This window comes from Erpetoichthys calabaricus, chromosome 14 (genome assembly GCF_900747795.2).
Source record: "Erpetoichthys calabaricus chromosome 14, fErpCal1.3, whole genome shotgun sequence".
NCBI lineage: Eukaryota > Metazoa > Chordata > Cladistia > Polypteriformes > Polypteridae > Erpetoichthys > Erpetoichthys calabaricus.
In genome coordinates this window covers 23,453,824-23,479,690 of record NC_041407.2, presented here as the reverse complement: position 1 = coordinate 23,479,690, position 25,867 = coordinate 23,453,824, and the positions used below count along the sequence as shown (strand labels likewise).

At 37.8% G+C, this 25,867-nt stretch overlaps 2 protein-coding genes and 1 long non-coding RNA gene across 5 annotated transcripts in view; 1 reads left to right on the top strand and 2 right to left on the bottom strand.

The window, feature by feature from the left end:
* LOC127530157 (uncharacterized) overlaps window positions 1-17,688 on the top strand; it is a 29,419-nt gene extending 11,731 nt beyond the window's left edge. Inside the window, exon 2 of the long non-coding RNA XR_007936671.1 lies at window positions 17,627-17,688. This is a non-coding gene — a long non-coding RNA (uncharacterized LOC127530157). The remainder of the gene's footprint in view (window positions 1-17,626) is intronic.
* Window positions 1-25,867, bottom strand: part of dgke (diacylglycerol kinase, epsilon) — a 521,693-nt gene that overhangs the window by 135,152 nt on the left and 360,674 nt on the right.
* LOC114664632 (rab11 family-interacting protein 4-like) overlaps window positions 1-25,867 on the bottom strand; it is a 122,405-nt gene that overhangs the window by 5,922 nt on the left and 90,616 nt on the right. For all 3 annotated transcript variants that reach the window (XM_028818820.2, XM_051936295.1, XM_028818821.2), the window contains 10 exons: window positions 15,082-15,308; window positions 11,821-12,012; window positions 11,155-11,289; window positions 6,676-6,711; window positions 6,207-6,306; window positions 5,483-5,586; window positions 5,242-5,382; window positions 4,889-4,970; window positions 4,153-4,290; window positions 3,897-4,055 (listed from right to left, as the gene is read on the bottom strand). In XM_028818820.2, the coding sequence (XP_028674653.1) occupies window positions 3,897-4,055; window positions 4,153-4,290; window positions 4,889-4,970; window positions 5,242-5,382; window positions 5,483-5,586; window positions 6,207-6,306; window positions 6,676-6,711; window positions 11,155-11,289; window positions 11,821-12,012; window positions 15,082-15,308 (1,314 nt within the window). The remainder of the gene's footprint in view (window positions 1-3,896; window positions 4,056-4,152; window positions 4,291-4,888; window positions 4,971-5,241; window positions 5,383-5,482; window positions 5,587-6,206; window positions 6,307-6,675; window positions 6,712-11,154; window positions 11,290-11,820; window positions 12,013-15,081; window positions 15,309-25,867) is intronic.

Genomic DNA, 25,867 nt, shown 5'->3' with positions numbered 1-25,867 from the left:
TAACCAGCTTCTTCCCTCTGCTATAACTACAAGTCTCCGGAGCGAACCACCTGTATTGAAGTCCCTTCCTCCAAGTGCCCATTATAGACTAACTGCTTGCTCTTCTCCCCACCGTAGCCTAATCACAGCTGCAGGCTAATAAGGTATAATGGACAAAACAGTAAAGATATATCCTAATTCTGCTATTCTGAAAGCTTTTTCTGCATCTAGAGACACTAAACCTTCTGGCAGCTTGGTAGATCATTTGATGATAGTTACCGCCCTTTAATGAACCGAGTTTGGTCTTATAATATTAGTGTGAAAAGCATTCTCTCAATTCTTTTCATTTTCTATTGAACAATGGCATGCAGGATACCTAGCAATCTGGTTTCCATAGTCATTGTTTTAATGAGACTGCCTTACTTTAAATATAAAAGGATATAGCTCTGCTTAGGTTGCATTCCCCACAACCTTACCCTTTATAGGCTTTTTAACAGCTTTTGATGTGGTTAATCACGCTCTGACAGTCTTTTCCCTCAGTCAAACATATCCTAATATTTTATCTTATTGTCAATCCCAATTTCTCTCAACAAAGGCCTAGTCAATCATATCTTTTCACAATGTCCAGATCATATTTTAATTTCCTCTAATACCCATTTTTCAGCTTAGATTTACAATTGTGTCTTTGCTATTTTCTTATGGATAAATGACCATTATTTAAAATAACACCAGTCTCCTGTACATACCTTCTATTTGTAACTATTTGAAACCTAGAGGTTTTGGCAAGCCAAGTTAACATTTAGCAATATATCAAAATGAAATGTAGTTGTGCTTTCAGATATCTGAATCTCAACTTAAAACCTCATTAAAATAAGTTCATTTACATTTTAAGACATTTTCAATATAACTTGAGAAAAACCAACAGCCATACCACATACACTTCAGAACAGTTAATCCACCTGAGGCTAAGCATGTTTGGGCCCTGCAAGTAATTTGGATGGTATACCACCTAGGAAAAGCTTGGGTTTTTGCTGGAAGAGGTGTTGGTGAGGCCAGCAGGGGGCACTCACCTTGTGGTCTGTGTAAGGATCCTGTTGTCCCAGTACAGTAATGGGGAAACTGTGCTGAAAAAATGGAAATCTCAAAGGAGATGTAAAACTGAGTTCCTGACTCTTTTTGGTCATAAAAGATACCGGAGCATCTTTAGTAAATAGAAGGGTGTTTTTTACTCTCCATCTCTCTCATCTGAAAATTCCTTGAAACAGACATATAGTATAATCAGATATCTAATTTGGATATCTGGTTATTAATCTATTTTAAGATATTTTAAATTAATTTTGGAAGATCTCTAAATGTTAAATTGGCTTACCATAAGATACAACTTTGAATAACATGCTCTCCTTTATTTCTTCATTTACCCACTTCTGTCTCTTCATTTTCATCAACACTATCACAATCCTTACTATGTATTTAGCTAAATAGGCTTTTGCTGGTCCCTGGTAAGGACAGTAGCAACTATCTTATGCATCCAGGTGATTCAGAATGTTGCTGGTAGATGAATGTACTCAGTCCCTGATGATGTTACTCATTTGTCTCATTCTTTTCATTGGATTCTAACCTGTATTTCAAACCTTCTGACTTGATCTACAGGCCTCTATGCAATTCTGCTTCCTCCAGATATCCCTACTGGAGATCTTCTTTTATCTTCAGTCTGCCTGCTTTATTTACATGAACTAAACATACACAATTTTTCCTCAGTTCTTGCTTCCAAAACTTGGAATGAACTTCACATTAACATGTGAGCAACTGTCTCCTGAAGATTCTTTCCTTGACAGAGCTTTTCAGGACACCTAAAGCTTTCTCTGCATTTACATCATGTTCTGACCCGGTCATTTGTCCACTAACTGTTCTTTTGTTTATAATCTAGTGTTAAGACTACCTTCTTATGATCTGCCTTAAATTTAATCATATAACCATTTTTAAGAGGGGGTATTCGATGTTCAAGACATTATGGAAGTTGTAAGCAGTTAAAGTATACTTTTAATAAGTAAATAAGGTCAATTCCAAGAAAAAATTTTTTAAAAGTTGTTAATAGTGCAGAATGTAGACATAAAATTCACTTTAAATATTGAAAGCAGATACCTTTAGTTACACAAAACCAAAGGTTACTGCTATAAAATACCTTTCATCAATAGTCACTGCAACAGTTTGTTGAACAAATAAAACAGGAAGGACATAATTTAAAATCCTCCTAATACATTTTCTTTAAATTAGGAAAATTAAAACTTTTCTTAAAAATGGAGAAGAATAAACTGTATGGTTACTGAAACCTCAGGTGATTTCACTGCTGCAAGGCCAAACAGAAAAATAATTATGTTGAGGGAGAAACAAAAGAGCAACAGGAACAGATTCTTGGCTGCCAGAAGTTCAATGCTGTCAAAACGATGCCTAAAACAGCCAAGGGCAGCAATCAAGCTGAAACTTTGGTGGAAGGACGCCAAACCTTTATATGATGAAGCCAAGCTTTACAGTAGAGTGAGAGAGAGAGTGCACAATGCAGTTATAGGTCTGTGTCTTCACATGGCTAACTACAGCTATTTTCACTCCTCAGTAGCTTCCAGGCAAATTAAAAAGTATGCATAAATTTTAAAGCAGAACACAAAGATATCCAAACTCTATAGTAAAACCCTATTTAAGAAAAACTATCACATGTAATGTATACAGTAAAACACAAATACACATGGGGGTACACATACATTTGATTAAATTTAGAAACTATTCAGACCACTGCACTTTCTGTACACTTTTATACAATTATCCATTTATTTCTACAATTTTTATTTAACAGTATACACTCAATAACACAATGACAAAATGAAAACATATTTTCAAAAATGTTGGCAAAATTATTAAAAATCAAAAATTGAAATCTCTTATTCATTTAACTATTCAGTCCCTTAATTCAGAACTGGGTAAGTCTCTATAAGCTATCCCCATCTGAACTGGGCAGTTTAATCCATTCTTCCTGGCATATCCTCTCAATCCCCATTAGGCTGGTTGGAAATATCTGTAAATATATATATATAAAGCACAACACAAGCACAGTCCAAAAAATACATAAATAACCATATATACTTGACAACATGGCATGGAATATCCTGATGGCTTTTAAAACTGGATAAGGCATCAGGTTAACTTGAGCATCAACTAACCAAACAATAGTAAAGGGAGTTATTTTGTGTAAAACATTCCTATGTTCTTATAAATAATAACTTTATGCATTCTGTCTTTTATTAAACAGTTAAATTGTCTTTAAACCCATATATTGTAATGGCCACTTTCTGGTGTGATACTACACAAATTCTTCAAATGCTACTGTGAAAACTTCCAGCAGTACGGTGAAAGAGCACTGTGATAACCATTCATCAACCTGCTCATTTTCTGTGCCTGCTTTTTAATTGACAGCATAGCTATGCTGCAGCCTCCCTTAGGAATATTGGGCATAACGCACGATCCAAACCTGGACAAAGCACCAACCAGATTAGGGCACACTCACTCTAACCTCATGAATGGAGAAGCTTTAGAGATGCCAATGTATATACCTTGCACATCACTTGAATGTTCACAGACAGCATCCAGGCAGTAATTCGAACCCTGGCCCCAGGAGCCATGAGGCATCAATGCTAAGCACTTCACTGTTATTCCACACTAACTGTAAATATGCCATAGAAGAACATACGTTGCGAGTCATGGACTTGCCTGGATAAACCTTTTCCAGCAATGGTGGTGATAACTGGGAAAGGCATTATATAAACAGTTTAATAGAAATACAGATGCTATTTAGGAAAAAAACTACCTCAGACATGAAGTACTTGTAGTTCAGTAGACTATGCCTCTGATGAAACAAAGATACCTACCAGTTTCAGCCGCTTGATCTCATATTCCAGTTCCATCTCCCGAGTTTTGGCATTGTACTCTGAAAGACTTGATGATGAACTTCTGCCTCGGCCTGGCCGTTCCGTCTCTAATTTGAACATCTGCAGATGTTCCAACTCTCTGCGGAGATCTTCAATGAGCTGTGAAGAGAAAGAAGATGAGTGATTAATAGGGAGTTCCTCACTACTGAAACAATGGAGCACGCACTGTACAAGCAAAAAGCATATGGACGCTAACCTCTTGTGTGGCCTCTCTCTCTTTTTGAAATTCATGCCTGTTTTGTCTCAACTTGTCCATCATTTTCTTGTACAAGTCCATCTCATCTTTTAACCGAAGGCTTGTGTCTTCAAGCTTGTCTGTCATCCTTTGCCTTTCCTAAAATATTTTAAGATATTTGCTTGAGTTATTTAAAAAAAAATAAAATCTAAGTGCGGTTTTCTATAGTTTTAGTCATCAATCCATCCTTTTTCCAACCCGCTGAATCCGAATACAGGGTCACGGGGTCTGCTGGAGCAAATCCCAGCCAACACGGTGCAAGGCAGGAACCAATCCCGGGCAGGGCGCCAACCCACCGCAGGACATACACACACACACACACACACACAACAAGCACGCACTAGGGCCAATTTAGAATTGTCAATCCACCTAAACTGCATGTCTTTGGACTGTGGGAGGAAACCCACGCAGACACGGGGAGAACATGCAAACTCCATGCAGGGAGGACCTGGGAAGCGAACCCGGGTCTCCTTACTGCGAGACAGCAGCGCTACCACTGCGCCACCATGCCGCCCAAGTTTTAGTCAAATTAGCTTTTTCAGACATTCAAGTTTATATACTGCATTCTCCACCAGAGGGCAACATTGGCTTAATTGTCAAAATGCTAATGGACTCAAAAGAACAACTCAGGCAATTGAATATATAAGCTTCACTTGTGTTAATGAACAATGATCACAGCACTGAACAGAGTAGTTACCTCATCCAGTTTTTCAGTTTGTGACTTCAGTCTAGTAACAGTGGCTGTCATCTCGCTGTTCTCCTCTTCTAGCTGTTGTACCCTTTGGAAGGATAAATAGTAGCTACTTAAGGTTTTAAAAAAAACAATAAGATATCCAATTCTTGCTATTTATTCTATCTTCTACATTTGTTCAACTAATTTTCTTCACATATTGTATACTGCCCAATGAAATTCCACCAAGTACCTAATGGGCAAAGTGGAGATCATCTTTTTTTCAAAACTTCCAGCAAAAGTATACCCAATAAATAGAATTTCACACAGGAGTTCCATTTGACCCAGTATGCACTCTTCTCTCACCATTCATTATTCACCTGTTACTGAGAAGTTCAATTTCAATGCCTTTTTCTCGTTCCAGCTTAGTGTAGGCTTCTCTGTGTCTTTTGATTTCCTCCTCCAGGGTCTGTTCTGCTCGTGCCTCCTGGTCTTTTATCTGCTCCTCAAGCTCATGTACTCTGTGGACATTGTAGATATGTACAGAAACAGATCAGTGACACAGAAGCAGCTTGACCACTCAGTGACTTGCAAATGCATGCTGACATGTTCCACACCTACCTGTGTACAAGCTGCGTATTTTCCTGTTTCAGTTTGCTCTTCAAATCTCCATTGACCAAGCTGTCATTTTCCAGTTCTGTCACTTTCTTTTCCAAATGACTCACCTATAAAAAGAACAGAAAAAAACATGCCCACACCGAGGTCACACTTACAGTGCTAAATTCTGTAATCCTTTGCTGAATAAAGTGTAGTTGTTTGTCTCATGAGGAGTTATCCATTAATCATCTTAACCACCATATCCATTTTGGTGGCACAGTGGAGTTGTAGCCTGGTTCTGGTAATAATAATTCATTACATTTATATAGCGCTTTTCTCAGTACTCAAAGCGCTATCCACACAGGGAGGAACCGGGAAGCAAACCCACAATCTTCCACAGTCTCCTTACTGCAAAGCAGCAGCACTACCACTGCGCCACCTGTGGTAGCATCAGGTGTAAAGTGGGAACCAGTTCATTGCAAAGCACACTGATGTGTTCACGCATACTCTTAGGGAAAACTTGTTATTGCTAATTAATCTGCAAATCTTTGTAATGTGAGAGTAAAAACATGATATGAAACACACACAACCTAACTATACACACACACACACACACAGATTATGCAAGTTGCACACATATAATGTCCAGACCAGTACTTAACACCAGGAGTGGCGAGGCAGCTGTTAACCACATCAAACCAAGATGAGTTATAGGCCATGGAAAGTAGTGATTGGTGTCCAAGCTCACCTTCACGGTTATGTCATTGTCACAGGAATCTATGCTATCTCTGAACAAGTCTTCTGTGCTGCCATTGCTGCTGCTGAAATTGCTGTTGTGGAGCAGCTGTCTGATAGAAAGAGAAACAAACAGACATCAGTAAGAATGCCACTGCATTACAACAATGAACAGGACAGCTTCACAGGGAAAAAAAAAAATCTGTGATAAGCGAGATATAAAAAAAAAAAAAAAAACAAAAGAAAAGTGCAATACCCTACAGACATACGCTCTGAACAATTATTAAGTGTTTATGGTATTTCTTAATTGTAGTAACTGACTAAAATTTTACTCTGCACTTAAACCATGAAATCATGATTCGTTAAAAATCAGAGAAATTTGACTGCATTATTTGCTGTCTTGACATTACTGTGTAATACTAATCACATTCACATGATACAAAAATACTTAAAATACATATTAAAAATGTTATTATACTCACTTCCCAAAAGCAGTGCTGGAAATTTTGCGATTTGGACTGAAAAAGAAAAACAAAAAATAAGCCTTATGAACAATCCATTTATGTCTGGATGTTTTCATTATACTGTTCCTTGAAGAATACAATAGCTCATCTTGCTTGTATACTTTTTTGATGATGCTTAAGCATGAGTTTGAAATCAGTGCTGTCTTTCTTTTTTTTGTTTTATATAAATACCTAACAAAGATGCATTTTGCCAGGTTTGAATGCATAACCCTTATCTGAAACAGACATATACCAGGGGAAACAAAAATCAGAAGAACTGGGAAAACAGGAAGGGTAATGCTAGAAAAAAAACAACTTAAAATTCCAGTTCAACACTAAGTACAGTATTCTTTGCAGATCCAAGCCCTTGTTAACTTTCTAGGGTATTTCTATAACTTTCACCTCAAGGACTGGAAAGTATTTCAGTATATCCCAACTGTTAGGTTTCTGGCACTTAAACATAACTCTGTGGTAGAGCCTGTGAATTTTACAGAGCAAGGAGAGCAAGCTCTTGTTAGACTGCAACATAAAAAAGTAAGAGATAAAGACAACTAATTTGTCAACCAATGGCAAACAGGTAATTTCTTTAGATCTAGTTGAAACTTGGCCAGAAGCGAAACAAAAATGGGCATATCATTGGAGCCAGGCATATTTGTGAGGTTTTCTGGAAAGTGGTGGTGGGCTGGTGTAGCCAAGGTGGTCTTAGAGCTTGTGTGGTGCTACGTTGTAGAAGATAAGCAAAGGCAAGTGGTTAGGCATGATGCCACTGGGGTAACACGCATTTACAGGACAGAACCAGCACTTGGGACTTGAAATCTAAAACCCTCGTATAACTACTGGGAATTTTCAGACTTCATATGAAAGATGGAAATATCTAGAGGGTAGCAATCAAGAGGAAAACCTTGACTAGTCTGAATCTAATCAAACTGTCAGCAATTAGTAACTGAATGGTCATAACAAACAATGTGTTCCAACACAAAACGTGCTAGTACCATATGTGTATCCAGTACCAGAACACCACAGGTTAAAGGACAATGATAGCCTCTATAGTTATGAAATCAGATCTGAGGCTATATGTTAAGGACACCAGAGTAAAAATTACTGCTGACAGCTGGTCACCACTTGGTAGTGAAATGATTTGAACAGATGAAGTGCCTTTTGGACTGACATAGAACAGCCCTGGTGGGGATATCTTTAAAGATGGAAAGAAAGTTACTATCACTAAGCCAAATAATTTTATGCTGAATTCCTTCTATCAACAAACAGAATAAGACAACCATCAAGAGGACTGTTTGAAGCAGGTGCTTTATGATGTGTTTTTAGGTGAACATTTCTGAATATACTGTTGGCCTTTGAGATTCACAGGTTTACGATTTGCAGACCCACATATATGCGGGTTTGCCACTAATGATTAAATGGAAATTGTTTTTGTAGATTTGTAACCAAATGTGGAAAACTGCAGATGACGTGTGCAGGCTAGAAAATTTAAAAGAAAGCCAAAAATGTCATAAATGCACAAATATATAAATATCATTTTTATCATTTACTATCATAAAAAAACACACCAATTTATTTTTATAAGTTACATTTTGTAAAAAGTTAGTTTTTAAAGAAATGCGGAACTATGCACCTTGTCTGGAAAACGCAATGCATCTTTGCCTCGGCAGTCAGCCTCACACATGTGATTTGCTAGTGCAGTGATTGTTCCATCTCACATTTCTTGCAACTTTCTGCATCTTATTTAGTGCAATAAACATAGAATGCAATCAATGGTCAAAATTTTAATGCCTCAAGTGGTTCTGAAAATGCTCCCAAGAAAGTGATGGCCCTACAAGAAAATATGGTATTATTTGATATTTTTTGTTTGGTGAAGTCAGCTGCTGTGGTTGCTCACCATTACGACATTAATGATTTGACAGGAAATCCTTGAAGTTGTAGTACCACCTACTCCACTGGACGTTAAGATTTGGATGATTTGTGTGCTTCCAAATGACAGACTGGGAAATGATGTGCCAAACACATGTGGACTATTTTGAGGGACTCTGTCACTGCATCAGAGTGTATATTAACTTTTGTGTCAACACTGTGGTACCCTCAAAAACAGTGTGCTTCTTTCCAAACAGGCAGCATTGGATTACTAAAGAGCTAAAAGGTCTGAATGAGAAAATGAGTTTTCAGATCTGGTGACAAAGAGGCTCTGAATGATTCACAGCGAGTGCTGAAGAAAAAGCTAAATGATCGAATGAACGCTTACAAAGCTAAAATAGAAAACAAACTCACTAAGAATAACATGAAAGATGTGTGGAAAGGAGAGGAGGAGGAGTGTGGAAAGGACTAGGCCATAATTACTGGACTCAAACAACCCAGGGCCCATGTTCTAGAATGAAATGTGCACAAAGCCAACATACTGGACCAATTTTTTTTAATAGATTTAGGCACCCTCTGTCACCTTCTTCCCCCACACCATCCTTCTACATCAGAAACACCTACCACATCAATTTGAATGGCCTATAATGAGTCCACCTCTGATAATATATTGGCTATTCATAAATGAAGACCATGTAAGGAGACAACTGAAGAAGCTACATACAGGAAAAGTTGCTGGACCAGATGGAGTCAGTCAGTTCTTTAGGCCTGTGCTGATCAACTCTGTGGTATCCTTTGTCACATGTTCAGTCTGTCTCTAATCAGAAAGTGCTGCTGCTTTGGAAAACATCCTGCATTGTGACTGTGCCAAAGAAGGTTGGCACCACTACTCCTACTGACTACAGACCAGTGGCACTTATGTCTCGCATCATCAAGACCTTTGAGATGTGGGCCTGGACTATAAGAGTTCTCCATTGCTTGACCAACTAGACACTGAAGTTTGCCTAACCAACAAAGAGTGTAGTAGAGGATGCAATTATCTATTTGCTCTACAATGCTTGTTCCCAGCTGGACAAAGTTGGCAGCACTGTGAAGATTGTTTTTATTTCTCCAATGCCTTCAGTACCATCCAGACATCCCTGTTAAGGGGTAAGCTCAGAGGTATGCAGGTGGATGAGCCTATGGTATCCTGGACTACCTGTCAGGCAGACCACAATTTATGAGACTCAAGGACTATTTTTCTGATATGGATGTGAGCAACACTAGAACATGTAAAGAACAGTCCTGTCTCCTTTTCTCTTCACACCACAAACTATAAATACAACACCAGGTCATGTTACTTGCAGAAATTCTCAGATGATTTTACACTTAGGGGAGTATTGTTAGGAGTGATAAGACAGTTATTGGAGTCAGGCGGAGAACCGTGTTTCTTGGTGCTGAAAGAACTGTCTGCAATTTAACATCAACATAAGCAGAGAACTGGTTATTGGCGTTTGCTACACCAAAGTCTCTATGTCTGGATACTCTCCAGAGAAGAGATGTAGAAGTTGATGTACTGCTACAAGTACTTGGGAGTCTACAACAATGATTGTTTGGACTGGTCTCGTAATACAGGGGAACTATATAAGAAAGGGCAGAGCAGTCTCTTCCTCCTTTAGGAGACTGCATTCCTTTAATGCGGGTTTGACATACTTCACATCTTCAACAACTCCACGATGGCCAGTGCATTTTTTCTATATTGTGCTTTGCTGGGCTGGTAACATCATTTCAAGAGAGGCCCATTGAGTCTCAAACTAATGAAAAGGGAATGTTCAGTTATGGGAAACACTCTGAACCCCCAGGAGGTAGTAGCAAAGGAGAAAATTAAAACAAAACTCAGTGCCATTATGAACAATGCCACAAAAACTAGTACAGCAGACTTTAAGCCAACAAATTATTCAGCAAAATTGTGCCAAGAAACATGACTGGGGCTCCTTTATACAGTACCAAGAGAAATATGCCTGCATAATACTGCAGTGTGACCAAGTCTGATGGGTACATGGGTACACAAGTCCATAGGTGATATAAAAGGCCTTAAAACTTAACCAAATAAACCCACTTTGAAGCTGCAAAGGTTTAGATTAAAGAAAATGTGCCTTCTGTGTTTATGAGACATTCTTGTGATAACAAAATAAAACTAGAAATTATTTAATCAGAGATTCTTGAAACTATTTTTCTTGAGGTAAAGATACATTTCCTGTTCACTTGTCTGCTCACAGCTGCCGTTGGCAGTGGAGTTTAGACATGAATAAGGAAGGCTATCAGCATGAAATTTTAATTGTGTGCCTGTAGCAATACTAACAATTTCCACACTATGCCACCCTACCTTAGCAGCATCTTGTAATGAATTAAACTTTATGAAAAAAAAGAGCAGTAGGTTTCATGTTATGTGCAAAGACATAAGTGGTTATGAGGGAGTTCTTTATCCATCCGGACTATTCACCATTAATTTTGCAGTTCCTAAATGCATCCTCTCTTTTCACAGAGCTCTATAAATATGGTAAACAGAGTCACACAGGATGAACCCCTGACAAAATATTTGTACCCTCCTACCTGTTGCCTTTCAGGTTCTTGAGTCTGGCTTCTAAGTCATTCAGGAGATTGACCTTCCTGCAGCATTGTGAACAGTAGATGTCAAGTAATTCACTATTATAATTATGTCTCATCTTTCTAGGAGTCTGACCAGCACTGTAAAAGAAAAGCACCATAATAGAGATGTCAAGCTATCATTCTGGTAAGTCTTCAACTGTAAACAGTAATAAGAAATCACAAAAAATGAGATGTGCCTACAGTATTAGGAACTAACAGAGACATCTGAGTCTTGTACAAATGTGCGCACCTACTGATTTTTTGCACTGACACTAAACTTCTCAGCTTTAATGATGATGCTTAAATTTTAAAAATTCATCATGGCTTGGATGGACACATTCTGCCACTCAACCAATCCTTTGATCAGTTACAAAGAAGCACTAAATATTAAATGTGCATGTCTCTTAAGTGTGCCGTTTAACTCTTGAAGGTTAAAATTAAGTCCAAGGAACCAACTGTTTACATCTGCAATACATTGTTTGCATTTTCCATATCCTACACAGCACCCATGTCAATGGTTTTGTTTTAATTGTAAATGTATTCAGTGTTGTATAACAGAAAGAGAACTGGACATTCAGCAGAAGATAGTGTTTAAGGAAATACCTAGTTCAGAGCTCTTGCACTACACACCTTGAAGACACAGATGATCCCAGATCTGAAAAGCCATTGGTTCTGGTTTCATCATCGGCACAAGGGCTACTGGGACTGTAGTCCACATCTTCTCCTTCACCATAGTCTTCAAACTGTTCTTCATTGCTGATGAGTGATGTTGTAGAATGTGTGGACAGGTCCGAGGGCACTAGAGAGCTAAGCTGGAGACATCTGTAAGGCAGAACAATATATTAACCCCAATATATAGGCCTACCAGGCAAATTGAGGTCAGCCACATCTTTTACAATGTCAGCAAACTATCTTGTAAGCCATGCTTGAGCTAGCACTTTTTGATTTTCCAAGGTCACTTCCATCGTTTCAAGTCTGCGCTTATAATCACTTCAGGGGCTATAGTGGTCAAACTGCCAGTGCAATGTATGCGACTCATTCTACTATACAATGCAATCAAGCGAATGTTAATAACAGAAAGAAACAAGTCTTTACAATGCAAACCAGGAAAAAGCAAAATATTCACTTAAAAGCATTGTGAGATTTAACACATTAGACATACACAAGCAGATTCTGAGCGGAAAACCACACCCGTCTGACACAATCATTCTTATCTTCTGCATCTGTCTCTTAGGAGGCTGTCTTGTAGTTTTGACATAGCATATTTAGATCAGATTCGACAAACTTTATTTTAACTTTATTATTCCCATGGGGAAATTCAAATGCATAAAGCAACAGAAACATAAAAACAAGGATACAGACTTGTATGATAAGTAACAGAATCAATCAATAGAAAAATAAACAAATATAAATAATTAGATGGCTATTGTGCAGATATTTCAAAATGAACTTAACAAGTACATCGGGAAGAAGCACTGAATTGCCTGATTGCGGTGGGCAGAAAAGACCTCCAGATTTCTGGTCTGATTCAACACCACCAGGAAATAAACCACAAACAGACAAGGAAGACCTGCCGAGTACAGCATACATTAGTGGAGATATTTTTTTTTTTTTTTTTTAATATTTTTATTTTATTAATTTTCATTGTAATCATTCCATACAAACAGATCAATTTATAACCCAACAAATTTGAAAACAAATCAAACCCCACCCCTGAGATAGTGGAGATATTAAAAAGCAAAATGCAGCTCAAATTAGAGGCTTCATGCACCATCTTTATATAGATGACTCATGTTCTGGGACATGAGTGTTTACATCAAAATAGCTCAGCCCATAACAAATTTCACATTTACCTTTTGGAGTGTTATTCTTATTCATCTCAATTGTTTTTTCACTACACTATGCATTCTCTCTGGGGAATTAGTGTATCCTCACTAAATATTCCCTCTATAATATTTATTTATTTGTTTATTTTTTGCACCTGCACTGAAGATTTTAGATCCGTGCAGCAAATACAAACTGTATCTTCAGGACTGTTTCCACCCATCACTATTTGTTGATGAGCTCTACAGTCACAGCAATGCAATGGTTAATATTTTTAACAAGGAACTGTGATATACTGGTAACCTGATTTTCAGCAAACATCTCAACAAGTCAGTGAAAGCTAATATTGAGAATAAAAACAAAACCTAATGCAAGCAATTTCTTAATGCAGATAAAAAGGAAAGTCTTGCTCTTCAAGTTGAAAAACAGTATTCTTGGAGAGCGAATAGTGAAAAATCGAGAAGTTACACAGAACTGTATGTTCACTTTAGCATGACAGGACTACATGGTTATCTGCCCCTTCTGAAAAAGTCTCTAGTTTTTAACTGGCTTCTTAACTTAACAACTTCAGAGAGAGAGAGAGAGGGAGATCAGAAAGAAGTGTGGCCTGGTATTTTGCTACGCCTGTAGGTCAAGGATTTACTATCTCAGAGAGACAACAGAAAAACAGTTTTTATAAACAGGCAAAGCTAAAATTGCATCAAACTCAGTATTTTGTTAAATGTCTTTTAATTTGCCCTAACTGAGAAAGTACCCTTTAATATCACAATATAAAATTTGCACACATCAAAATTTTAAACCAATTTGTATGTATTTAGCCCATTGTAGTTTAGACCTGGAGCCTAGCAGGTCAGCAGTGGGTTCAAGACTAGAATCAATACAACCACATTCACTCAGAACAATTTCAAATTTTCAATCAACCTTGTTAAGAATAAGTTCAGGGTCTAAGCTTTACATGTATGCAACTCTGCATTTCCTCTGCGATTGTACTGAAACTAAGATTTGCAACAGGCAATAGTTTGACCAAATGTAAGAATACTCAGTTTCCACACATGCAGGCTATCCATATAACCTATCAGCAATTTTGGGTTAGGGACACGCATTTGGACAAAACTGAGTGAAATGTCAACCAGGCAAAACCCCGGACCGTAGCATTAAAGCTAGTAACATCCCAGGTTGCCAAATATGAGAACAAAGCCAGAAAACTAATAGGTAAACCAAAATTTCATAATGTTCTTTCATAAAATGCACTGACCTTCATGGAATGGAACAAATTATAACACACTCAGCTGGATATAAATGGAAGTATAGCTTGATGATTACTCAGACATTTCATTTTTCAAAGGTTGAAATGAGTTGGTGCATTTTGAAATAAGGAACCTACTTTTCTTATACAAGTCAGAGAAATACCAGCTTCAAAGATGCTACTTTCCTCATCAGCAAAGCAAGCATAACTCTGGCAGCTGTGTTGATGAAGGTGGAGAGGGAAGTTGGATTGAGGTTTAGAAGGGGAATCCAGCACTCCTCAAAACAAAAATGAGCTTTGCACAGCTTCTGTAAACAATAAAACTGTACCATGCTGCTACATATTTGGCACTGCTGTTTTCTAGCTTCACACTTGGAACTTAAGCATAGCCTTTTAATTGAGTAAAGAAAGAGAACAAATGCAGCTCACCAGTATGTTTTCTACATTTGGTCATTGCAGGCATTTTGTGCACCTCTCAGATTTCTTGTCTATTTATCTGGGTTGAGTCTTTCATATGTGAATAATATCAACCTGAATCAATTTGTTTATGTGTATACAATATGTCTGAATCCCATGAAAGTCCTGGGATTGTTAACATGGTAATTGTCTTGGCCATATGTGTGAAAGGGGCTCATGTTTAACTGGTCACTTTTAAATTACCTGCACAAGCAGAACAATATGAAGCGGAGTTCAAGTTTTAACAGAATGTAATTTAAGCTTGTATAGCCAAAGCTAAATTGACTAGGCCTGATCTCTTAGAGTGAGTGATTAAACAAATCTGCTTCACACTGTGAGACCTGTAGAACCTCTTATCAACTTACTTCTCTCCTGAAAGGAGGAGGCTTCCAAGCCCTTCATCTTTATCTTCTCCACGGGAGATATCAGATGCTTCTGAGCCATGTGTGCTCTCGATGGCGCTGTCCATGTCTGACTCGTGGTGGGCGTTGTGCTGGGCTAGTGTCATGGTGTGATCACTAGAGAAAAGTTCACAGTCTCTGAATGGCTGGTTGCATGCCAGATGGGGAGGACCCAAGACAACCTCTCCACGCTAAAGAAACAGAAAACAGAAAGGTTACCAAGTTGAACAACTCCTATAATGACCTGTTGTTTGTCATAATTGTTTGGTTAGTAAACTTCTTCAAACAAACATGTCACCAACTTAGCTCATAACAGGCAAGCATTCTCCAGTTTAACTACAAGACTAGACAATTTGTTTCAAATCTTCACACTTTATGCAAAGAAACACATTTTCTTACATGTACCACCCACCACCCTTTAGTTTATAGCTCTGTTTTTGGGTGCACTTTTTGCTTTCTCAACCCTAACCGTACCCTGTGAAATTCAGTCATAAACAAAAACTCTCACATGATGCGGCATATGCTCAGATTTGTCTGCTGAGTATAACAGCTGTACAAACAAAGTAGGGTCAAAACATTAAAATAGCCCAAGGGATACTAGTGTAACCCTGGAATTTACTGCATTTTAGGATGATAGTGTTTGGAGAAAAAGAAGGTTCCTAACACCTTTAGATAAAAGTAGCTGGATTATCAAGGCAACCTAAAGGAGATCAAGTTTCATGGGTTTGTCAATACATTTCTATAAAAAATGCAAGAAATTAATTGGGGGAGTCTCGCTCCAAGTGACAGTACAGACATCTATTAATTCTAGGAAGGTCCCATGTTGCCAAAAGCTAAATCCCAAGGATTAAATTTCTACAAAGACAGCAGAGTTTGTTTTTATCTCTTCCTCATTTGCAGAACCAGCAAAGCTGTCTGCAAATTTGTTCACTTGCTGATCAGTTAATCGATTATTCATGTTAAGGGGCACCACCATGGTGCTCCAACAAGGTGAAGCTGACAGCACTGCAAAATATTGATTATGGTGTAGGAAAGGACAAGGCTGTCACAGACTGCTACAGCTTTTTTTTTTTAATAAAATGACACTTAATGTGACGTTGGACATATCAAGAATGGCAAGGTTATGAAATAAAATGCTGAACACCAATACCCATCTATACTTTTAAAATTCTAATCAGGATCAAAACCCTGCATATGATACAGATATTACTACAAAGTAAAAGTTCTGAATTTCTATAAAACATTACTTTTCTTGAGATATGATTAATATCATTGCAGTTTATCAGTTTCACATTATGACTAAAACATTTTACAGAATTATCCATAATCGTGCACTGCAAACTGCCAACAATCCTTATTCTTAACAACTTGTGGGTTAATAGAACTGCATTTTAAAAGTGGCCTTAGATGTAAAACTGCACGATAACACAGTCTGTAGTACTACCCTCTTTGAATTGTATTGTGTCACCTGCCGTTTGTGGATTTAACGTACTTGTAAATCTCATCTGAGGTGATTCATGTTAACAGCCGTGAAAGCACGCAGAGTTTCTGCAACTTAACTTGACAGGGAGAAAGCTGGTGTCAGATATTTTATCGCCAGAATTCATAGATTTAACCTACTTTACCTACATTGCTTTAATACAGTAAAAGGCTGTTTGACTTAAAAAACATCAACATTAACAATAAATGCTGTGTTGATAATTTATTTACATAATATGTCCATATCTTTGCTACATGTTAAATGATTTTTCATGGCTACTATGGTATCTGGTAAACTTTGATCATCTCAAGGTAAGCTTAAATGTGCATTTATAACAGGGTGCATGCAAAAGCATCAGGTTTGCTCAGAGAGGAAACAGATTAGGTTACAATGTAAACACAACATTTGTAATTCTGTAGCATTTAATGCAGTAACATTTATTAAACTTTTTTTTTTGGATATTAAAGTAAGTGAGCCTATTGTACCATAACAACGTCATCAATTTCAGTAATGTCAGTTCTATAGAAAATATTTGCCACTTGAAAAGCTGCATGTAGACAACAGACAGAAGAAAAGCACATAAAAATTCAATATTCTCAGTTCATAATTATGATCTCATCAGACAGTAATCTAGTGGGGATTGAACCAAAAATCTAATGTAGTTGAGACACATAATCTTTATCTGCTTTTAGGTGATCACAAACTGCAGAACAGTTTTTTTTTTTATTTCTAAAGAACATGCTCTCCTCTGTTAAATACTCCTCTTTTATTGCCACTCTATTCTGTTCTCTGTGCTATGGGTTTACTAAAGAAACTGCAGGTGCACCAGACAAAAAATGAATTAATCCCTTTAGTTTATAGACAAAGGTGAAAGTATATGCTTAAAACTATGCAACACCTTTTTCATCAAAGGAGAGATGCTTAGGGATTTTGTGACTGGCAGTCCCTGGATGGAGTAATCAGATACAAACTTAAGAAATGGTGAATAGATTGTATGGACGCTAAAGTGTTTTCATTTCTTTTTTTCAGATAACACACTGAAACACTAAACTTGGTGACTGCAGCGAGAAGGCCTTGAGAAACATTTCATATAGTGATTTTTGGGGCCAGCTATATCTCAATGTGATTCCAAGGGAAAGAAAAAAAAACCAATTCAAACCTCATAATAAAGAAATTTGCATACAATTTGCTTGAAAAGACTAGATAAAGCAGCCAGCAGAACAGAAGGCACTGACAGACTAAGGCGAAGGTAGGTCAACTTTCATTTGTATTACTAAATGTTACGTCATAATAAGATGATGTGGCATAATATGTATAAAAGTGATGAAAAGCCTGGATTCAGAAACAAATTGTGTAAGTCTGTTTTCTACTAACTCAGAGTACTACAACCAGCCTGGCGGCTTAGTTTTAAATGTTTTCCCATTACAAATCAGAGTGCTAAATGAGGCACTACTTGTATATTATTTAAATAAAATTTCTTGTAACAGATAAAGATAATAAAACAGCATTAGGGTAATTTTTACCCTAATGGAAAAAATTACTATATTGCTAATAGTCCTTAATGGTGATTTTTTATGTGCTCTTAATAGTCTCTCCATTTTTGTCATTGCTTTACACTGTACACAGTACCTATTATTTCCTGCCCATTAGATATTTGCTTAAATACAAGGTACAATTCAAAATTTCTAAGTTGATCAGATGGTTTTACAAAAGTTATGGTGAAAGGTCAGTACAGGTGTTGTTATGAGTCTCTACCTTTGACTGCAATTCATTTCCTGGTTCCTTTTTCTCACTGATTAGTTTGATGACAGTACAGGTTTTACATACTGGGCAGGAGTCAAGAGAGTTGGGACTTTTCACCAGTGGCTCCAGGAATTTTCAGGATGAAAAAAGGGAGCAGGATACCAAGTTGAAACCTTAGGTTATGAACACACAGGTTTCTACTTTTGTTTCACTCTAACACAGAGGAAGCCCAGATTCAGATTACAGTATTCTTTTCATAGAATTCTTTCACCATACCTGTCTTCCTTAAACTTCCATAAAACAGTATAGTGTTGAACACAAAATAATCTTCAACATTTCGTGCTGATCTCAATTATGGCAATTGCATTAAGAACACTTTTCTCCTTCATTTTAATAAAGCACCTTTCATAATGAATTGCACAGCACACATTAAAATACAATCGTGACACAGAATATAATCCTTGCACAAGAGGACAATGAAAGCATACAATGAATAGCAACAATTGTTTCCTGACACACATATTTTGAAAGGACTACTTCTGGCAAAGAAAACGCACAAAAGACCAGATTCCAATGTTGTCTTTGATATCAAAGCATCTCTCCCCACTGACTGCATTATCCAGAAACCCAACTCTTGTCACTTTATACCTGCTATTTTCTTTCTTTCGAGAGATCCAGTACCATAGGCTTCCTTGCTGCTTCATTATCTCATAGATGCTTTTAATAGTATTAGGATTACTTTCATTCTTATTAGAAGTGCAATTCACACTGTGAAGCAGGCTGCTCAATAAGGCACAGGAATGGTACAGAAAGAACTGCAGATGCTTTTGTTATTTTGGACAACGGAAAAGGAATACTTCCAAAATCTCACAGATGAAATAATGACACAGTTCCCTGTTTCACTACAAACAAATGCCCTGTAAATGAAAGAACTAAATGCTCAGCATTTCCAAGTGTATTACCGCAATACACAGGAAAGGAAAGGTCAAGCTTAATTTAAAGGAAACAAAAAATAAAGGACAATGAGTCTTCTAGTGTCAGTGATGCCTTGTGCATAAGCATTATTTTTTACTGTATTTCATATTTGGAAAATAGCTAGTAAGCAAAGAGAGAGTGAGAGAGAGAGAGAGAGAGAGAGAGAGAGTCCTTATGCACAGAAATCAACTAGCACATGAAAACACACAAAACAAACAGCACTGGACTTTAAAGAACAAAGCTGATGATTCAGTTTCCCACATACTCTGAGAGGCAACTCACCAGTAGGCACTACAATTTTCACTTAAAAACGGTAGTGTAGTTTTGTAATTGTGAAGCATGTTGTGATAGTGTTCTACAAAGAAGGGAACTTTACAAAAATCTGCATCAATGGATAAAAGCCAGCTCTTTGGAGCAAAGCATCAGGTAAATGAAATAAAACATAAGTTAATGGAGAGAACTGGAATAGCCGGTAAAGAAGCAAGCTACCAAAGCAGGGGATAATTTCAGAATCCATCCATCCACCCATCCATCCATCCAGAATGGTCTGATAAAATTAACCAAACACCCATGCATTGCGTTATTTATATTGCATTTTATGAATTACTTTTTATTGCATTTTATGAATTACTTCTTTCCTCCAATACATGATCACAAGGCTAAAGAATGTACCTGATTCCAATGGACAAGAGAAACATGAACCCCTGAAAGAATGCACGCTTATTATAAAGCTATATATACTGTATATTTGCCTATATTCATAAGTAAAATTTGCTTAACCAATAAATCCAAGAGTATGTCTTTAAAGTAATGAAATAAAGAATTTACTAAGATTTACTTGCTCATTCTTTTCAATATGGCTTGCTAATATGGCAGACAATAGGCTAAGGTAAAGGGAGGAAAAGCTTTGTAAAAGGTTTACAACCATAGATGCCCCAGTTGTTTTTCTTTCTGTTGCAGCTGGGTTGCTCTGTAGGCAAAGGGCTGCCATGATAGAATTTATGTCAAAGAATACAAAAAGGGCTTGGCTTGATGAGAAAGAGAAAATAACAAATAGAACTTCTTGCTGGCAGTCATCATGCCAAGACTACGCAAAGCGGCGAGCTAGAAGTGTGACCATTAAGGATTCAGGTAATGTCTGCCCTGGACTTTAAGGTCAGGAGAATCAGCAACTGATATTTTCTCCCATTTTAATTCCTCCTTTTTGTATTATTTTATGTGTGCTTTGGCTTCCTTGTGGTCATTCAGGGTAGGCCGGCCACTATAAAAGCTTCCTTTCTTGTTTAGTAAGTGTGCTCATTCTGTTACCACTGTTTCCCAGATACATTTTTTTATTAACACGATGTACTCTAAAACATTTTTGACAAATAAAGAGAACTATAGAAAATATGGACAGCCAAACAGAAAAAGGTGAGAATCTTAAGATCTATACAACAGCATGTTTAATTGTTTCTGAAAGCTGTAGAAATGTTGTTTTCCATAGAACACACACCATACATTGTTCTATTGTCACAACGCTTACTAACTTGGATGTGTGTGTGACAAGCTAACATACTGCGTAAGACACAAGCTTAATTTCATCCTTGTCTTGGATAGCTCAGAGCTCCACTACTGTCGACTCCCACCTAATTCACAAGCACTTTTCAATTGTAAGGAAATGATAAAAATCAAGCTAGTCTCAGATTTAAATACGTTATTGCCCATGTCCTTAGATTTGGTTGACTTGCAATTATAATTCTTTTCTTAAATTCAGATTAGCTTTTACTCTTATGTGTTTATTTAGAAATTTGAACTTGAATAACAGGATGAAAAGCACTAATGAGCATCGTATAACTATATAAAAAGTAATTTGTCATGAGCGTTCATCTTTCTTGGAAATCAAACATTTACAACTTTTTATGTAAAATAAACTAATTTTGTAATACTTTTTCTGCCCTGTGTCTGAACTACTTCTGTCAGACTACCCAGTTCTAAAACAAATATGTTTAAGTTCTCATTAATACTGGGTAATCAAGCAATGCCTGTGTTTAGTTTATGAATATCTACATTAGTTTTGAGGTTTTTTCCATATTTATTTTGACTACTGCTATATCATCAAAGTACCCATTGTGTTATTAACACAATGGAAGGGTCTGGTGATATGACAAAATGACAATTCAGGATTTAAATACTTCATTGAAGAAATCACTTTCAAATATACATTCTTCGTACCTTAATTTTCTTTTGCTTTTACAAAAAAAAAAAAAACTTGCAAAGTACATCAGTCAGCTTCTTCCCTCGACTATAACTACAGGCAGGGCTGTCTCTGAGCAAGGTTTTGTTGTGGGCCCCAGACTAACGCAATACAGTCATGTATTGTTGATATGTATGTTTCATCAAGAGACTCTACCTTTCAGGTGCAGCTGAAAAGAAGCTATAAAGCTTTTGCAGAACCAAACAAGGCAATGGCGTCTCTTGAATTTCTAGTTGCATCTGCTACCACTAAATTTATAGTGTGGGCAGCACATGGCAGAAAGAAAGCTCAGGAAACTCAGCTGTCTGGCCTATACACTTTTGTCTTTCCCCTTTGTTTTGGCACCCATTTTATATGATTGCCTTCTGCAGTCATCAAAAGTCATCAGGTCTATCCAGGGCAGAGAAGACAAAATTTCTCCTGTTGTCTCTTTTGCTGGAAGGAATCCCATGAAATTTATAGAAGATGATTAAAGCTCTTTAATCCTGGGTACTTCTTCAAGTATGGCAATTATTACAATTACAGTGGAACCTCTAGATACGAGTTTAATTCGTTCCAGCACTGAGCTTGTATAGCGAATTTCTCGTATCTAGAACAAACGTCCCCATTGAAAATAATGGAAATCCAGTTAATCCGTTCCGCATCCCAAATATATTAACATAAAAATCAATTTTCCTAACAAATAACACTGATAAATTATATATACTGTAGTCTACCTTTAATAAATAACACTGGTAAATAATATAACTGATTATTAAAAGAATCAAAACAGGTGTCCAAAGTGCAGTACAGCATTCAATAAATCTTTAAATAAATAATCCTTAAAACAGTTGTGAAGTGGAGGTTTAAAGTACACAAGAATAACAATCCTTTAACACGAGGTTAAAACGTCAACAGGCAGCAGTCTTCAAAAAACAGATGACAATCCCTGGTGCTTCTTCTCTGTTAGCGTCTCACCTGCTTCTCCCATGCGGGCTCTGCAACAGGCGAGACACTTAATGCAACTGACCTTCTCTACACTGTCCTGCTTCAGCTGTTTGGCTCGCCTGTTCAGCTACACGCGAGCCTGCACTCGCTCGCTCTCCCGCACCGACTTCCTACTGCTACGGATTCCTGCCTCCTCCTGCAACCTCCGTTCTCTCTCCTCTCCTCTCTTTTCTTTTACTTCTTCTCCCCCTTAACCGGCTCGCGCTTCTCTATATATGCGGGGAGGACATGGCAGCTGCAGCCCATCAGCCACAGGAACAATCATGGATGTGGACAGTTTCCCACCTGTGCACTTAGGTGAGAAATGCAGACACCGCAGATCGCCCTGCGGCTCACTACTGCTACCACGCCCCCTCGCTAAGCTGCGAGCTATACCCACAGCCTGGCTCGTGGCTTGTTACGCGAGCCAATGCTCGTATTTAGATCTGAATTTTTCGCTCATACTTTCCTCGTATTTTGAATTTCTCGTATACAGAGGTGATCGTATCTCGAGGTTCCACTGTAATGTCATTTGCTCCTTATGGCTAATGTCGGGTATGCAAATCCAAAATATTGGAGTGATATTTGGACTGCTTGATGTCACTCACTATATGCTCAACTACCTTCTCACTTAGGGAATAACTGGACTAATTTTGAATTGCTTTGCCTAGGTAGCTTGGGTGGGTACTGGTGCCACTCACAATATGTTCTATGAGCTGTTTCATAAATGCCTTTCTTTTGAAGGAAATAATGATAATCAGACTCAAACAGTGACTGTGAAAAGCCTATTGTTTGGGAGAATGCAACAAACGTCACATACATGACAGTGGGGGAATGATTTTTTTTTATTATAATGCATTTATTTTTTAATGAGAAACAAGTATATGCAGTCCTAGCCCTGTTTTATTTCTCAAAGGTGAGGAGTCATCCCTTGTGGAGATTTCCGTTTGATTATTTAGGTAAGTAATTTGCAGACCATGTTCTCCTTCGTTGGAAGTGAGATGCTTCTTTTCTCGTGGGGTATTCTGTAGTGTAGGGAAATTAATTGTGTGGAATAATTTAGAAGTTAGAAACTGCAGACATTAATCTGGAACCGTCCTTCTAAGGGTGCTAATGTGTGTACTATGTATTTTATTGCAGCTTCTTTTCTCTGATAGGGAAGCATGTGCCACTAGCTATTAATCATGTGTCACAGTTGAAAGTTGCCACTCACTTGCCAACCCATAATGAACAGATAAGCTACCTACAAAATGGAAAAAGTGAACCAATCAAATACCTCCCACTACTTTTATCGTCCTGCCCACCCGTGGCAATTTACTTCTTAAACATAAACAAGCGGCATATGGGGAAAAAAATTTGATGCGGCCAGTGTGTACCTCCCCCAGGATGCTTGGGGCTCTAGGCGATTGTCTAGGTAGCCTAAGCCATAGGTTAGCTCGGACTGCTGGTCTCCAGAGTGACCTGCCCACAGAGGAGTCACTTCCTTCAAGTGCACACTGATAGGCCCGTTTCAGACAACCTGCTTGTTGTTCTTGCCCAGCACAGCCTAGACATTGTTGCAGGGTAAGAAGGTGTGATGGACAGCTCTGGCGTTTTCTTTCCCCATTCCCAGACAAGGTACATTTTGCTCTTAACATATTCAAGCTGCCTAATGGGATATATAACAAGAGGCGTGGTCCAAGCTGAAGCAGGATTAAGAATATCCTGAAGCTGTTGGGGACAGGCTTTATCTGCTTCACATGTTTTCTCACCCTAGTTCTGTTCTGCTATTTCTGTTTTAAGTGCTGAGGTTAATTGGATATGCCGCCATTTTTACCTGCTATTGTCTTTTTGACAACTTTGCATTTTTAATTAGTTTATTCAACATCTGATCTTTCATTTCCAAACCAATTCCACACAACTGACTTAGGAACTAGCTCACTCATAAGAGAAGCACCACTCCTCATGTTCTTTGCATTAATGTTTTGACTATGTACTTATGATCAGCACATCAAAGGAAAGTGCTGGCTCGACTGTACCAAACTGTATAGTTTGGTTTAAAAAACTGTGATTTTAATGTCTGAGCATCACTTTAAACCATTAACACAAATTTGATGATTTAATTTTAATTGAGAAAAACAAAATGCCCAGCCCTTCTTCTGGTAAGCCTGTCACACTGCTTTACACGTTTCACACATTAGCTTAATGAGTAGAGTACCATGAGTAATACGGGGTCATAGTCGGGTTATGATTTCTGAGATATCACCTCCTACTTTTACTTGCAAACACTGTTGGTCTGCCAATTTACCTACAACGGTGAAAGGACTTCCAGAAAATAACTTCTGGAATTAAAGCAGACTGCAAAAAACTTTAGGAAATGTATTACATACATACATACATACATACATACATACATACATACATACATACATACATACATACATACATACATACATACATACAGACTTAAACTTCGTTTACATGCTACACATTTGACCCTTTTGGCACTGGAAACAAGCTTCACAATGTCATACATCTTACTGCTGCACTGAATTTTCTACATATCTGGATAAAGCTAGTATTTCTTTTGAAAAATCCACTTTTTTAATGAAACAATCACTGAAAAATGGACAGAAATGCACACTCATCCAAATATCCTTTTTCCTTTCAAAAATTATTACACTTGTTGAAAACGGAATTCTGCAGCCATGCACATGGCCTACAGCCAGACAGGGGCACCATGTTAGGTCTCACGACATCCTGACCTTTGAATGTTTTTTCCTTACTAGTTTACTAGGCAAACTAGCTGGGGGAGGCAAATGGAGTTGTGGGATTTGGAATGGCAGCAGGTTGCTGTGGCAACTATGTCAAAGAGACTTTGATACTCTGATCACGGGAGACAGCCTCCCCCCAAACCCCCACACCTGTCCCATTGCATTCATCATTTTGCCATTTCTTCTGTTGTACCAACTTTTGTGTAGCCACTGGTAAGACTTGCACACTTTCATGAGACTGAAACAACATAAAGTTGTTTGATGATGAATGAAGGCCTATGAAAAGCTCAAATCGATTAACATAAGTTTATTAGTATTTTAGCCGTTTGAAAACTGAGCTATCCATCTAGCATGAGGAGGAAACTGCTGAGTCTGGTAACCTCAGAATGTGACTGTGAGCCACCCACTTCTCAGCTGCCATTTTCCAACTTTGAAGAAAGAACTGTTTACTAACATCACGGCAGTTATGATTAAATAGGCTGAAGAAGCAGGCACATGGTGTGCAGCTTTCAGGAAGTGCAGCATATGTCTTTGTGTCCTTGCAGCTTCATGTTGGCTCCAGTGGCTTTTCACTTGTCCACCCATAGTACTGATTGCCTA